Source organism: Hipposideros armiger, unplaced genomic scaffold (genome assembly GCF_001890085.2).
Source record: "Hipposideros armiger isolate ML-2016 unplaced genomic scaffold, ASM189008v1 scaffold_16, whole genome shotgun sequence".
In the NCBI taxonomy this organism is placed as follows: Eukaryota; Metazoa; Chordata; class Mammalia; order Chiroptera; family Hipposideridae; genus Hipposideros; species Hipposideros armiger.
Genome location: NW_017731366.1, coordinates 1,384,281 through 1,399,799, shown reverse-complemented (window position 1 = coordinate 1,399,799; position 15,519 = coordinate 1,384,281). Strand labels below are relative to the sequence as shown.

Here is a 15,519-nt window from a genome sequence, read left to right as displayed (position 1 = left end):
TAATAGACATTTAGAGTGTTTCAAGTCTTTTCATATTAAAAATAATACTTTTAATGGAAATCAGTCTTTCTGTATATGTGCAAATAGTTTATAGGATATATTCCTAGAAGAGGAATTGCTGGGAAAAAGTTTACATACATTTTTTATCTTGACAGCTATTGCCAGCTAATATTCCACATAGATGGCACTAAAATACATTCCTTCCAACAGAATATGGCAACTGTTTCCACATATCTTCACACGCTCTATAAGTCATCAAACTTTTTAGTTTTGCGAATTATACGTTAAAATCTAGTAGTTCTAATTTGCATTTCTTTAATTTTGAGTACAGCTGAGTATTTTCCATATGTTTATAAGTAATTTGTATTTCTTTTTCTTTGAACTGTCTATTCATATCCTTTGCCCATTTTTGCATTGGATTGTTGGCCTTTTCCTTATTGATACTCATATTTACAAACTAAGGACATTAACCCTTGGTCTGTCATATGCTGTTGCAAATGTTTCTTCTAAGTTATCATTTGTCTTTAAATGTTATCTATGGTATCTTTTCCTTGCAGAAATGTTTAATTTTTATATAGCAAAATTTACCAATCTTTTCTTTATAATGTTTAGGCATCAGGTGATCAATCGTTCATGAGGCTGATTGCCCAGGAACCGTATCATACTTAGAGAGTTTGTTAAACTGTCTCAAGATGCAGAGAAGTTTGCAACAATATTAGTAAAATCTTTATTCTGGAGCATCTATAAGCGATAATGGCAACTTTCCTGGAATTTTTTTCTTGAAGCCCGTTGTCAATATTTTTGAAGTTCTTCAAGTGTTGATAACATATAGATGTTGCCTATAGAAACCGTGTTGTGAATATTTAGGACTCTCCTTTCTCCCCTCACTGGGAAGTTGCCACTTAACATTTCAGAGTGCAAAGATGCAGTTGTGGAAGAAATTGCCTCTCATTATATAGTGACATCTCATAGTCACGACATGCTACCACTTTACAAAATTCTTACCTGTCTATTATATACGCAAGACAAAGCTAGACAACCAAGGACCCATCTCCATTTTGCAGATATGAAAATTGGGAAAAGCAGTGGTTTGTCCAAGCTCATACAGCTACCAAGTAGCAGAAAGGAGCTAGAACTTATGTCTTTTGATCATAGGTCCAAAGTTACTTTAGCTCTAAGAGCTCTACCACAGTCTTTCTGGCTCAGCTCACTGAGCCACAAACATTTCACCACCAAAGAAGAAATTGCTCAATGGAACCAGTCTCATCAGCATGTCATGCTTGGGGTTGGTATGCAAAAAGGAACCTAAAGCTCTGCTTCTTACCCTGACTGGTTACTTTTCAAGATTTTACAGCTGTACTGGACCTCAGCCTATCAGATGCCATGAGAGCACCAGCTGATTTATGCTCAAATTCAATGAAACCTATGGACTAGAACTGCAGGAACGTTGACAGCAGAGTCCTTGCTATGTTATAAAGGACCCTAACATTTATAGTACCTACCGACAGCTTCCCATTTACAGTTTCAACTAATCACAAGCCTCATTGGGATCTCTCTTCTCCCAAGGATGGGCTGCCACTCTACATTATGGCACTAAATACACAGCCCAAAGTTTTCTGTTCAGGGCCTATGACTATGAATTGTCTACTTATTGAGAGAAACAATGATGAAGGCAGGCATGCTGAGCTACCTGTCGGCTTCACATTGGCCAGTGTTTCTCAATATAGCACTATTGATAGTTTGGGAGTGGGGGTGGCTATCTGTGTACTATAGGATGTTTAGCAGCATTTAGCAGCATTTCTCTACCCACTAGATGCCAGTAGCAGATACACTAGATGCCCTCTTCCTCCATTACGGACAACCAAAAATGTCTCCATACATTGCCAAGTATCCCCTGGGGAGTAAGATCACATCCAATTAAGGAACTCCAGATACAGGGCCTTCATATATTCTCCCACATTCTTGAAAAGGCCCTAGATTCCCAGTGATGTCACAATTACGTGAGATCTCAGATTGGCCTATAGTTCAAAGTGAATGGGAAAGAAATAATAGAGAAACTATCTAACGTACCGAACTACAATTGAAGTTTGCAAACAACTATCTTGACTTATCTGCTTAGGAAGGGTATCTTTACTTATCTTAATTTGGGCAAAATAAAGACTGCAGACAAAGAGGGTTAAATGGATCATACTCTTCAGTTGATGACAGCACCAGTTTCTTCTCTTATACGTGTGTGTGCAGGTGTTTATAGATCATCTTCACCCTCCTTCCTCTTCTCACGCCCCCCACTCCTCAACGGGATCTATCCTAATATGATCAACATATATCTTCTTGTTTGTAAGTGTCCTGTGAAAGGTGTACCATTTTGAATATATTCTTCTCAATTAAGTAAATAGAGGTCCACAATCACTTATTCACAATTATGAAACCTGCAAAGCTCTGGACACCAAAAAAAAAATTATTTTTTTTAAGATTTTTTTAATTGGGGAATTGGGGGATGGGAACAGCGCTAGGGAATTGGGGGAAGGGGAACAGAGAAGTTGCTGTCCTTTAGTTCTTCAGTCTAGTTGTGGAGAACGTTGCTTCACTGGCCCAAGTTGGCACCATCATTGCACTCTTCCCGGGCGAGGCAGATCAGTCGCCGGCTTCTGGNCGCTGGCTATTGGCTACACACAGTAGCCCATGGCAACCCACTGCAGCAGGGGTTGCAGCCTATGCCGTCGCCGGCGACTCATGGCAGCCCAGCTCCAGGTTGAGCTCTTGTTCAGCATCTTATCTGTAGAGGGCAGTGTCACTGGCCCTCATATGTGGGATCCGAACTGGGGTCCTCTGGCGTCCCAAGCCAGCTCTTAACCAATGCGCCACTCAGCCGGCCCCAAAATTTTTTTCTTAAACTCACTTAACAGGCTAAATATAACTCAAGGGACAGGAGGTTATTTATATTTTTTACCCACTTAGTGTAACCATTCCTACATTTTGCTGCAGAAATATTGTGTTCAATCATGAAATGCTGCCTCTTCCCTTTCTAAAATCCAAATTTTTTGAATTCCAAACCAAATGGGACTCCAAGGGGTTTAATCATCTACCTGTAATATTATATAGAGATATCATTGTTTTTTTACCTTTATATTTGTACCCAGTATTATGTTTTTAAGATCCATCCATGTTGTTGCATGTACATCCAGTCCATTAAACTGTTGCAGAACACCCGGTGAAGCGGATCCCTCACATTTTACCTACTCACTCCCCCAGTGGTGAGCAACTAGATTGCCTCCAACTTCCCACAACTACAAACAATGATTCAATGAACATCCTTATACATGTCCCTTTAGGGGGCTGCATAAGAATCTCTCTGGGATATATACCCAAGGTAGAACACTGGTAATCAGGTGTACATATACTTGAATCTGACCTAGCCAGATTCTAGAATGCCTTCCAATACAGCTGCATCGGTTTACTTGCATTATATAAAGGACCCTGGAATCGTCCATTTCCACCAACACTTGTCAGTGTCCATGTACTGATTTTTGCCAGTCTCATAGCTATAAAATGATGTCTCATTCTTGCTTTCATTTGCATTTTTTATTATAATATATGTGAGCGTCTTGTGATGCTGGTTAGCCTTTGGGGTTTCCTCTCTGCAAATTATCTATTCACAGGCTTTGTCCATTTACACTGGGATTTCTGTCTTTTTCTTTCTGACTTACAGGAGTTCCTTGTATACTTCCCTATTGGTTTTAGACATTGCAAAATATCTTCTCCTAATCTGTCAGCTGTCTGTTTTGTTCATGGTTCACAGGAAATCATACTGCAGAAATTCTTAATTTTTATGTAATATTTATCAGTATTTTGCCTTATGGCTTGGAACTTTGATGGTTTTTAAAAAATCATTTCCACTCGTGGGTGACAAAATAGTCTCTTAAATTTTCTTCTACTACTGTAATAATTTTGCATTTCACATTTAGTCTTTAATCCACTTCCAAGTGGCTTCACCTCTGTATTTTGTTTTAGGTTGGAGTCCAGTTTTATTTTTCACCACATAGTGAGTGCTTTCTACTAAACAATCCATGCTCTCCTCATTAATCTGAAAGTCATCTGTATCTCATACCAAATACCTATATGTACAAGTCTTTATTTTGTTTCAATGGTTTATTTGGCTGTTCTTTTGTTAAACACTATTTTTATTACTATTGCTTTGAAATATGTCTTTATATCTGGAAGTACTAATTCCACATCTTTAGGATTCCTTTGTAAGTTTATCTTAGATATCCATAAGCTTTTATTCTTATATACTTTAGAGTAGGCTTATTATTAATTTCCTCAGAAAATTTATTTGTAATTTGTATTGAATTGTATTTAATATGTAAATTAATTAGAAGAGACTTGAGTTCTTTATACATTAAGATCTTCCACCCAAGGATATGGAATACATTTCCATTTCAATTAAATCACTCTATGTATTTGACTTTTAAAATTTTCTCCAAAGCTGTCTTATGCTAACTCATGTGATAAATAAAACAACCCAAAATATCGGTACTTTTATGATCATCATTTTCCAGATGAGGAAACTGGGCCCAGAGATAAGTAACTTGACCAAGAACACACAGTAACAACACAAGTAAGTAGCAGAACCTGGATTCAAATAGTTTAGAGTCCATACTCTTAACCCACTATACTGCCTCTTTATCTATAGTTATTTTATAAATTCACTGCTACTGTAAATAGTATCTTTTTTTTTAAGAAATTTTATTGGGGAACAGTGTGTTTTTCCAGGACCCATCAGTTCCAAGCCAAGTAGATGTCTTCAATCTGGATGGGAAGGGTGCAGCTCCTTGGTTCATGTAGGGATCGAACCGGCAACCTTGGTGTTATGAGCCAGTGCTCATAACCACCTGAGTTAACCCGCTGCCCCAAATAGCATCTTATTTTTATCATTTATTTATTATCTGGTTATTATTTTAATTATATTTTCTAATTGGTTGTCGCAGGTATAGAGAACTTGGTTGATTTTCCAAAGTTGATATTTGTATCCAGCGAAGTTGCTAAATTCTCTTATTAGTTCTACTAGTTGATCTACTGTTTCTGTTACTTTTTTTTTGTATATCAACTATAAATAATGACAATTTTGCCTTTTCCTTTCCAATTTTTAAACCTTTCATTTCTTTTTCTTTCCATATCGCATTGGTCAAGACTTCCAGTACAATGTTCCACATTATGGAGTAGTGATCATGGGTAGATAATGTCTCTTATAGAAAAGTAATGTTATACCAGAAGCAGGTTTTCATTTAATCTTGGCTACAGTTTGTGCAGCACATCAGAGAACTGTTCCCAGAAGCACAGGGTAGAAACTGGGCCTGGTGGCCAAAAATCTATTCTGAGCAGAGGGCCTCTGCTCATTTATGCCACAGAAATTTCTTTTCCATAGGAGGCTGCCCTTCCAGGAGAGAAACAGCTCAATTGTGATAAACTTGACTTCATTCTCACTTTAAGTATATTTAATTCCATCCTAATCCCCTATGGCAACAACACAGCTCTGCACCTATCATTTGCTTCCCACAATCTCCTACAGACAAAACTGTTTCTGATGGCACATTGGTCTCTACCCCCATGGGGTAATTCACAGACAGTAACATTGGAAGGAGCCTTAGTGATCACCTATTGCTCTCATTTACACACATCTGTAAGTCCCTATGGCGGGTGCCTCATCACCTTTGAGTAGATGATCTGCTTAGAGAGGCTGATGCCAACAACAGAGAGAGCTTGAATCGGACCAGAGACTAACACAGCTTTCTCCCAATTGGCTTCACCGCCCCACCTTTCAGTAGAAGTTGGCCCTGCCAAGTGTTCATGGTAGCACCTCAGGGCTTGCAGTGACCTCATCTATTCCAACTTCAATGGGGACCCAGAGGTGAGAAAGAGGAAGCACCCACTCTTCTCTCCCATATCCCAAAAGGTTGATCCCGACCCACCATTGGTGCATTTGCACAAAGGCGGGCACTGGCAGCTCCACAGTGAAGTCCTGGGGCCTTAGTGCAGTGAGACCATCAGAAGCTTTGAGTGGGCGACCAAACACACCACCCCCCCCCTTTCATACACACCCAGGGTGACTAATGCTTGTGGTAGAAATGAGTGAACTGAAAAGTCCCACAGAAACCTCATCCAAAATGGAACTTCTCACTGTCCCCTCCAAACTCACTCCTGTCTTACAGTAATCCCTGTGCAGGAACTGGAACAACTTCCATTCGGCCATTCTCAGTGACTTGCTGGCCCTCGCGCTTGAGGAGTTACCAAGCCTTGGACCCTCCCCGGCCCCCAAGAGTCCCTCCTGCTCGCCCTCTGTCTTCCATTCTGAATGGGGTCTTCACCACACCCTCCCAAGTGCTCCCTCTGCTCCACTCCTCATCCCTAGGTGCCATCCTCAATACTACTGTTGAAAAATTTTTTCGCATCATGCAAATCCAACCATGTCTACTGCCTGAAACCCTAGAAAGAATGTACACTCCTTAGCATGGCATCTACTACCCTACCCACAAAACCCCAATCACCCTCTCCAACCTCACACAGTGACAGCAGGACCCCTAGATCGCCACCTCCCTCTGCCCTCCCTGACTCCCTGTGCTTCTGAACCCTGTTCTCCCACCTAGAACCTGCATCCCATCCAACTGGAAGCAGTCTACTGCCTCATCCTTCAACACACAGGTCAGGGAGGCCTCCTGCTCCTGGAAGTCACTGCTCCAGCTGAGGTGTCCTCCCTCTGGGCTTCTCCCACACCCTGTGCATCCATCCTACTGAATTGTCACAGTTCTTTCCTGGACACTATAAGAAACTGGATTCTCCAAGAAAGTAGTTATTGCATAACCAGTCTGGTTTCACCTCTTTTCATCATTAAGATAGTACCCATGAACAAAACACACTGAGTCAGATTTGGTGTGAGAGCGTCTCAAAGGGGCCTGCCTGTTCACGGCTGGGTGCCTCATGTCTGGCACAATGTCTGCGTGGCACATTGTGGAACATCGGAATGAATGAATGAATGAACGAGCAAACGAACGAATGAATGAATTGCCCACCCCTATCCAGGACTAGGCGGGAGGTCATGTTAAAGGCACACCCTGGATACGCTAGATGAAAGGTGGATGGCTCTACTCTGCGCTGCGTCGGGAGAGGGCGTTTTAGGGAGGCGGGGAGAGAGCTGGGTAGCTAGGGGTTGGGGGTGGGGGGCGTCCCGGCCGTCAGAAAGGGGCCAGCCGTGCCGGGAGTCCTGTATGGCCACTCTGCGTAAATTTCGCTTTCACTTCGGGCCAGGCCGGAGGCGGCGGGACCGTCCCAAAACACTGCGGCTGGGCCCCCCCCGGGAGTTAATCCGAAAGCGTGCTAGCCCCAAAGGCTGAACTCCACGTGTCACCGAGAAGGTGATGTAGAGAGAGACAGAGAGAGAAAGAAAGCAAGAGACCAGAGTCCCGGGAAAGTCCTACCGCGCCTCGGGGCAATTATAAAAATGTGACCCCCTGGGTCGGCCTCCTAAACGCCCTCACCTGCTGCATCCAGCCATCCGCGTCCAGTTTCTGGCTCAGTGTCTGCGCAGTGCCCCCTCAGCATGCGCCCGCCGCGCAGTGAGTACCCGGCAACCAGCCGAAACTCGGGGCCCCGGTGGGGAGGGGCGGCAGCTGGGAAAGAGGAGGCAGAAGCTCGGGACCGCTAAGGGGAGACTGAAGACAATCAACACTTTCGTGTGGAGCAGAAAGATGGGATGGGGAAAGACTTATTGCGCGCTTACCATGAGCTAAATAGGACCTTGTCTCTTTTAATCTTCAAACAGCCCCGTGAGCTAAATATCGTTATGCCCACTTCACAACTGAGAAACTAAAGCTCCGCAGGATGGTTTCTTGCCCAGGGTCCCTCAGCTACAGATCTAAGAGGGCAGATCCCAGCTGACTTCAAAGCAAGGCTTTGTCACTTCCACTCTTTCCAAAACTGGGTTGTGAGTCTGGGCCACTTAGCCTCAGTTTCCCGAGTAGTCCGGCACCTTTGCCTGAACTATTAGTTTGCTCACAGAGTTGGCTTCTAACCCTACAATAGAGCACTGCCTTTTAGGAATTTGAGTCATCTCTCAGGTGTTCAAGGAAGATTAAAAAATGGGTGGAAAGGGGTTGGTGCCCAGAAGAGGTGGATGGGTGGAGATGGCCAGAATGGATGGAAGGTACAGGCAGGCCAAATCAGGCGGACAAGCTCAGTCAGCCCCTCCATTCCCTTCCAGGCCTTCTCCTGGTGGCCACCCTGGTCCTGCTAAACCACCTGGACCACCTCAGTTTGGCCAGGAGCCTCCCCACAGCCACACCAGGCCCAGGAATGTTCCAGTGCCTCTACCTCTCCCAAAACCTGCTGAAGGCAGTCAGCAACATGCTTCAGAAGGTGAGCTTTTCAATGCCCTTGTTCCCACTCTGCAGCCTCTCTAGGGAAGGGGCTTCTCTGAACCCCTGGTCACCTGAAGGAACTACGGGGTAAATTGTGGAAGTTAATCAGGAGCTGTCAAGAGAGGAAGAGGGAACTTTACAAATGGCCCAACTATTAGCTAAAGAGTCTCAATGAAATTGTGTCTCCAGAGAAAGCAAGCGTGGTAATAAATTATAATGGCATTCATTTGGGCTGTGTCTACACAGAGGAAAGTGGATATTTACAGTGTTCCCTGTAGCCTGCCAACGGAGATGGAATTGTGTCAGGCCCACACTGCTTCTCTGACACGCTTATCAATCCAGGAAACTGTTATTAGGTGCAGCCTCTGTGCTCCAGGGGCTACAAAGATGAATTAGACTTGCCCTTCATGCTGCTCGCCAGCTTCCGGTCTGGTGACTCAGTTTGTTGTTGGAGCAACGCATTTCAGGGAGCCTGTGACAGTCTACATCCAGCCTTCATTTTCTAGGGGAAGAGTTATATAAATTTATTTACAGCTTCATTCGTTTTTTTAGGTTTCACATTTTAATGTAAAAATTAAAAGTGCTCTAGTAGCTCTTGCTTTTGCTGCAATGGCCAAAGACTGACGTTTTAGAAGGTGTCATTTTGCCTTCCTGCTCTCTAGTAAATACCTTTCTTGAATATTTTTAGCTTGTTGTTTTATGAGTATCTTAAAATAAACTCAATGCCGCAAGGCCTTCTTAAAGAACTCCTTTTTTCCTTCTTATCTTTCATAATGTGCTGCCAATTGCTCCTTACAGTTCAATCAATCTTAATTAAAAAGGTGGCCTACCAAATGAAAACTGCAGAGATAAGTACTTTGATTCCTGAAGAAAGGTTCAATATGGGTACAAGTTAGGAGCTCCAATTTAAACAGAGACATTCTGTGAAAAAGCTGACTCTTCTACTCTCAAATGCAGCACTAACGTTCAAAAGATTGCAGAACTCAATTTGATATTTTTTTAAAACATCATTCCTATGTCAAATTGGCTGGAATAAATAGCGGGCCACTACAAAAAACAGAGGTGGGAAAGGCACAGCACTCACGGGCCATCCAGCGCACAGATTTGTAGAGTTTGACCCATGTCTTTTATATTGTATTTTGAAATTTTTCACTTGATGCCATCGAAACAGCGAAACTTTCATAAAAGAATCTAAATTTCCAGCTTCTCTTATAAAGATCTGAAGAACTGTAACAGTGGGCCCCCATTTCCAAATCTAGTTTTTTACAACCTGCTCAGAATTGTGGCTGCCCGGGTCTGCTTGAACACCTCCAGGGACAGTGTATTTGTTTTCTATTGCTGCTGTTACAAATTACCACAAACTTAATGGCTTTGAACAACACCAATTTGTTATCTTACAGCCCTGGAGGTCAGAAAGCCAAAATGGGTCCTACTGGGCTAAAATCAAGGTGTCAGCAGAGCTATATGCCTTTCTGGGGACTCTAGGGGTGATTCTGTTTTCTTGCCTTTTCTGGCTTCTAAAGGCTGCCCACATTCCTTGGTATGTTAGCCCCCTTCCATCTCCAAAGCCAGCAATGGCCAATTGAGTCTTTCTCAGGCCACATCACTTTGACCTTGCTTCTTCTGCCTCCCTCTTTCCCAGTGATTACATTGGACCCACCCAGATAATCCAAGATAACCTATTTTAAGGTCAGCTGATTAGCAGCCTTAATTTCCCCTGCAACCTCAATTCCCCTTTCTTTGCCTTTAAACATAGCATCTTCTCAGGTTCAGGGGTCAGGAGGTAGGTATCTTGGGGCGGGGAACATTATTCTGCCAACTAGACAGGGATTTTACTACCTCTTCCCAAACATGTTCTGCACTCGCAAGCCTTGATTCATGGCTCATGCAGTTCCCTCTGCTGGAAATCCCCGCTTTCCTGCCAGTCAGCATTCTAATCTTCTTAATGCAGATGTCCCATCTCTGGTGAAGCCTTTGCTCCCCTTTCATCCCCTCCTTGGAACCTTCATACCTCCTCAGCACATCTCACCTGCTGACGTGTCTCCTAGTCATTTGTGCACTTACTTGCCTGTCTTCTCAGATGAACTTGGAATCCTGGGAGACGTAACAGTCCTCTTCTTTGTCACATTCCTTAGTACCTAGCGTACTGCCTGGCACACATCAGGCTTGCTGAATGGACATGCTTGTAAGGTGACATCTGTGTGTGTGTGTGCGCCACAAATTAAATCTCAGCTTGTCTTTAGGGTTGCATGTTTGTTATATACATCAAGTTGTGACCTTAACAGTTCCCCGTTAGAAGTTTTACTTGAAAAAGATTGTCATAAAACCCAGGTGCTTTGGCAAAAGAAAAAAAAAACCCTGTTGTCACCAGAAGCAAGTGTCACAGCGTGGTGTAGATGCTGATTAGCCCAGCCAGTTTAAATGATTTATAGTGTTTACATAATGGAAAAACACATCATCCAAGGAAACATGTCCTAAAAGCAAAGTGAGAGGAGGGAGGGAGAGAGAGTATAAATGACCTGTTTCCTTTTGTCTTATGAAGAACCTGAAGTTCCTACAGGTCAAAGGAATGGAGTTCAAGGGCAACGAGTTCTGGCTTTGCTGGCACCCCAGGTTATGGGGAGCCAGGTGCCTTATTCATATTATAAACTGGGTTTCTCCTTGTGTTTTTTACAGGCCAGCCAAACTCTAGAATTTTACTCCTGTACCTCTGAAGAGATCGATCATGAAGATATCACAAAAGATAAAACCAGTACAGTAGAGGCCTGCTTACCACTGGAATTAACCACGGTATGGATGATTTTCCTCCAAATTTATGTAATACAGTTAAAAGCTGTGCGTCAAACTTTGTCTTCTTCCAAAAATGTGCATGTTTCTGGTCTCCGCCATCATGGACTTTAACAGGTTCCATGTTATATTTGAAAAAAAAGTTAGATTTGAAAAAATTATAAAAACAGCTAAGGTTTTTCACAACAATGTAAATATACTTAACATTACTGAACTGTACACTTAAAAATAGTTAAGATGGTAAATTTTATGTTTTTTTTTAACCACAATAAGAAAACAGGTGTTTGGGAAGTCAGAAAATTTTATATTAAGAGTGAATATCTTTTTTTTTAAGGTGTTTTTTTTTAATTGGGGAATTGGGGGGATGGGAACAGTGCTGGAGAATTGGGGGAAGGTGAACAGACAAGTTGCTGTCGTTTTGTTCTTCAGTCTAGTTGTGCAGGACGTTGCTTCACTGGCCCAAGTTGGCACCATCATTACGCTCTTCTCTGGCGAGGCAGATCAGTCGCCGGCTTCTGGATGGCCACACACTGCGGCTGTTGGCTACACACGGTAGCCCATGGCAACCCACTGCAGCAGGGGCTGCAGCCTACGCCATCGCCGGCGACTCACGGCAGCCCAGCTCCAGGTTGAGCTGTTGTTCAGCATCTTAGCTGTAGAGGGCAGTGTCACTGGCCCTCATATGTGGGATCCGAACCGGGGCCCTCTGGCATCCCAAGCCAGTTATTAACCATTGCACCACTCGGCCGGCCCAAGAGTGAATATCTTTGATGTATGATTTTTTTCCCCCTTGAATGAGGGTTGCCTGGTTTCCAGAGATCTCTTTTGTAAGTCAGAAAATTAAAGGTTTCAGCCCATATTATGAATTCCTGTCATTGATGTTTGATAATTCTTTCTTCTAGAATGGGAGTTGCCTGGCTTCCAGAAAGGCCTCTTCTGTGACGGTAAGACACAACACTCTTTCCTCATATGCAATTGGGGGTGTGGGGGGGTACATTTCCAGCCCATCTCAATAGTTTCTTTCCCATTTTGTCCTATCACCCAGACCCTGTGCCTTAGTAGTATCTATGAGGACTTGAAGATGTACCAGGTGGAGTTCCAGGCCATAAATGCAAAGCTTTTGATGGATCCTAAGAGGCAGATCATTTTGGATCAAAACATGCTGGCAGTTATTGATGAGCTAATGCAGGTAAGGCCTTCAGCCTATCAGTGAGAGCAATTTCTTCATGCTGAGACAGCCAGCCAGAGTCCCAGATGAAGAGGTACACTGTCAGTCCTTCCTGGATCGGGAGAGGCCTGAAATCCCCTTCTAAAACCCCAGCGGAGCTATAGCCTTGAGCGCGCCCTCCAGAGAAAGGGCAAAGGTTAGCAATTCCAATTAAGAAAAGCAGCCACCCGTTTGTTGACCAATGGTGTGCACCAGGCTCCCTGCAAATATTTTCATACATTTTCTTATGTCATCCCCACAACTATATGGGATCTGGACAAAGGAGGAAACCACAGCTTAGAGAGTTGGCCACTTGTCTACAACCATACAGCTTGTAAGTGGCAGAGCTAGGATTGAACCCCTAGTCAAAAGGCTTCCACTACACTTCTCACTCAACTCTACAAGCTCCAGGATGGGCTTGTGAGGGGCCAGCATGCCTATCTGCAAATATTGCTCAAGAAAACAAGCAGGGTTAGTGCCTGGGTATGACCCATTCTGAACCAAAATTGTGAACAAAATAAAAGAATGACCTATCACCTGGGGACCCCTACAATGTGTTTCATAAACAAGAACTTGCTTTGTAATTTCTGGAGCACCATAGCACATGATGCTAGTAAAATACACAGCAATAGTCACTTAAGAAAGAGCAGGGTAAGTGCCATGGTGACCAAGGCATGGGATAAAAATACGGTGTCAGAAATCATTGTCTAGGGCCGGCCAAGTGGCTCAGTTGGTTAAGAGCTCACTCAAGAGTATGAGCTCTGAGCAACAGGGTTGCCGGTTCATTTCCTGGCCTGAGCTGAGCTGCCAATAGCTGCCAACAGGTGGCAGGATGGCTCAGCTAAAAAAAGAAAAAGAAAAAAAGAAATCATTGTCTAAAAAGGAATGTTTGTTTTTATTTCATTCATTCATTCGTGTGTTTGTGTGTGCCAAATTACTTGTTTGAAAGGCAGCGAACGTCATGCAATTATCAAAGAATGTTACCATCTAGAGAGTTGTAGATAATATTTCATTTTCAGGACCAAATCGGGTGATTTGGGCACTGGAATCAATTCTACGAGTCATTAGACCATACCCAAGCTATTTGCCCCTGTGTGCCTCAGTTTCTTCCTCTGTAAAATGGGAGGACTTGACCCACCTACCTTTCATTTAGGTTTCTTGTGAGGAACAAGTGGAAGTACTGATCATTGTGCAAACGAAGGTCTTGCATTGTGTTGTCAAATCAGAGGGTGAAAACTGGGAGATCCATTGTCAGGTTATTTAACTGACATAAATGTTTCCAGTAAACAGGTCTGTTACTGATAGAGCATTTCAATCAATAGCCATCCATCACCTCCCTGTTCTAAAAAGGACTTAGCTTCTTAATGTAACATAAGAATTAGATATTGCACCAGATGTCATCTTCACAGAATTGTTCCTTTCTAAAATGCAACTTCCCCTGATGATTTTCTAAATAGCTTTAAGGATCTTTCCAGAGCTCACTGAAGATACATGTGCTTAGATAATGAGATTTCTTCTCTCAGGTTCTGCCTGGCCATCTGGTGGGGAGTAGACTGGGCTGGGTTTAGATGTAATGAGGGAGGGGGTTGCAGGCTCTGAGACATGTGTTGGCTTCCCCCATTTTTATAGAGGGATGTTTTAATTTTGGAATACCAAATATGTCATGCTCAATGTTTATTCTCCTAGGCCTTGAATTTCAACAGCGAGACTGTGCCACAAAAACCCTCCCTTGAAGAGCTGGATTTTTATAAGACGAAAATCAAGCTCTGCATCCTTCTTCATGCTTTCAGAATTCGTGCAGTAACTATCGATAGGATGATGAGCTACCTGAATTCTTCCTAAAAAGCTGAGAGCTCTCCCAACCTTAAAGTCATTTTTATAAAAATCTGAACCAAAGAAATTTTAACAGAATGTGGGTTAAGAACTAGAGAGAGGGTGGCTTTACCTAGTCCTACTAGTGCAGTAAATTGTATGTTCTTTACATTAGTCACCACCCAAAAGCTGAACAGTATGACTATTATATTCACATGATTCCTTTCATCAATCATGTTTCACGTTTCCTATGGATAAGTTGTTTTAAAGTTGTAATGAGCAAATTGCTAAGGAGGAAAAAATTTCTTCACTGAATGTTTTTCTTTTTAATAGAAGAGCAAGAATTTATAAGCTATTTCTATATCAAAGTGTTTGTAGAAACATTCAAGCATAATTTATTTAAAAATATTTATTTATATAATTTTATGTTCATAAAGGCATGCGAACTTTTGTAAGATAAGGTTTTTATAAGTTATAGATCACTTATATTTATTTGTTATATTTATTAAAATATTTATTTTCAAATTGAAAAATACCATATGTTCTTCTAAAAATAAAATTATTAATTAAAGTAATTCTCATTTTTTTCTAATGTAATTGGAGTACTTTAAGTGTTAACATACATACTGTGGGAAAATTGAAAACTGATGAAAATTGAACAAAATTATCTTGGGAAGAATTCTACAACATTCTTACCCTTTCCTAATTCCTTTAATCCTTTAATCCCATTATTTTAAAGAGAGCCTTGTAAGACTAGATATGCTTTAATACTGAGGCCACTGAGTTATGGTTTTGAGAGTATATTTTGTTACTTTTATTCACATCTAAAAGTAAAAAGAGATAAAAATATTTTTCCCTGTTAGGCACAGCCCCATCACATACTGTGCATTAGACAAATACATAATAATATCCTCCAACTGGGAAAAACATCATTAAGAGGCATTCTAGTTAAATTATTCTAATTTTTGTGACCCTTGGGGCCCTTGGGAGAAGTTGTTTCTAAATTACAATGAGCAAAACTCTCCATCTGCTTTAAATTGTATAGAACTTCTGCCTGAACCACATGGATAATTACCTTGCTTTGGCTTAAGAGATATGCTCTTAATTGATAGGGCAGGTAGATAGATAGAAATGAGCAGGATAAGGAGAGACTTAGCCCATTAGAAACCCTTGCTGTATAGCTCCTACTTGGGTCAAGACCCCTTGCAGCTGCCCTCACTTAGAACGCCAATGCCTTCCTAGCCCAGCAGGATTCCAGGCTTACACACACCCCTAAATCAAAGGGATATGTCGTTAAAAGCT

General features: G+C 42.2%; 1 protein-coding gene across 1 annotated transcript; it reads left to right on the top strand.

Annotated features, from left to right (window-relative positions):
* Positions 1–7,495: 7,495 nt before the first annotated feature.
* IL12A (interleukin 12A) lies at positions 7,496–14,357 on the top strand. The gene is given in 6 exon segments (XM_019626808.1): positions 7,496–7,610; positions 8,255–8,409; positions 11,088–11,201; positions 12,101–12,142; positions 12,244–12,387; positions 14,092–14,357. Coding segments are annotated over 6 exon segments (726 nt in total). The 3' UTR covers positions 14,248–14,357.
* The last annotated feature ends 1,162 nt before the right edge of the window (positions 14,358–15,519 follow it).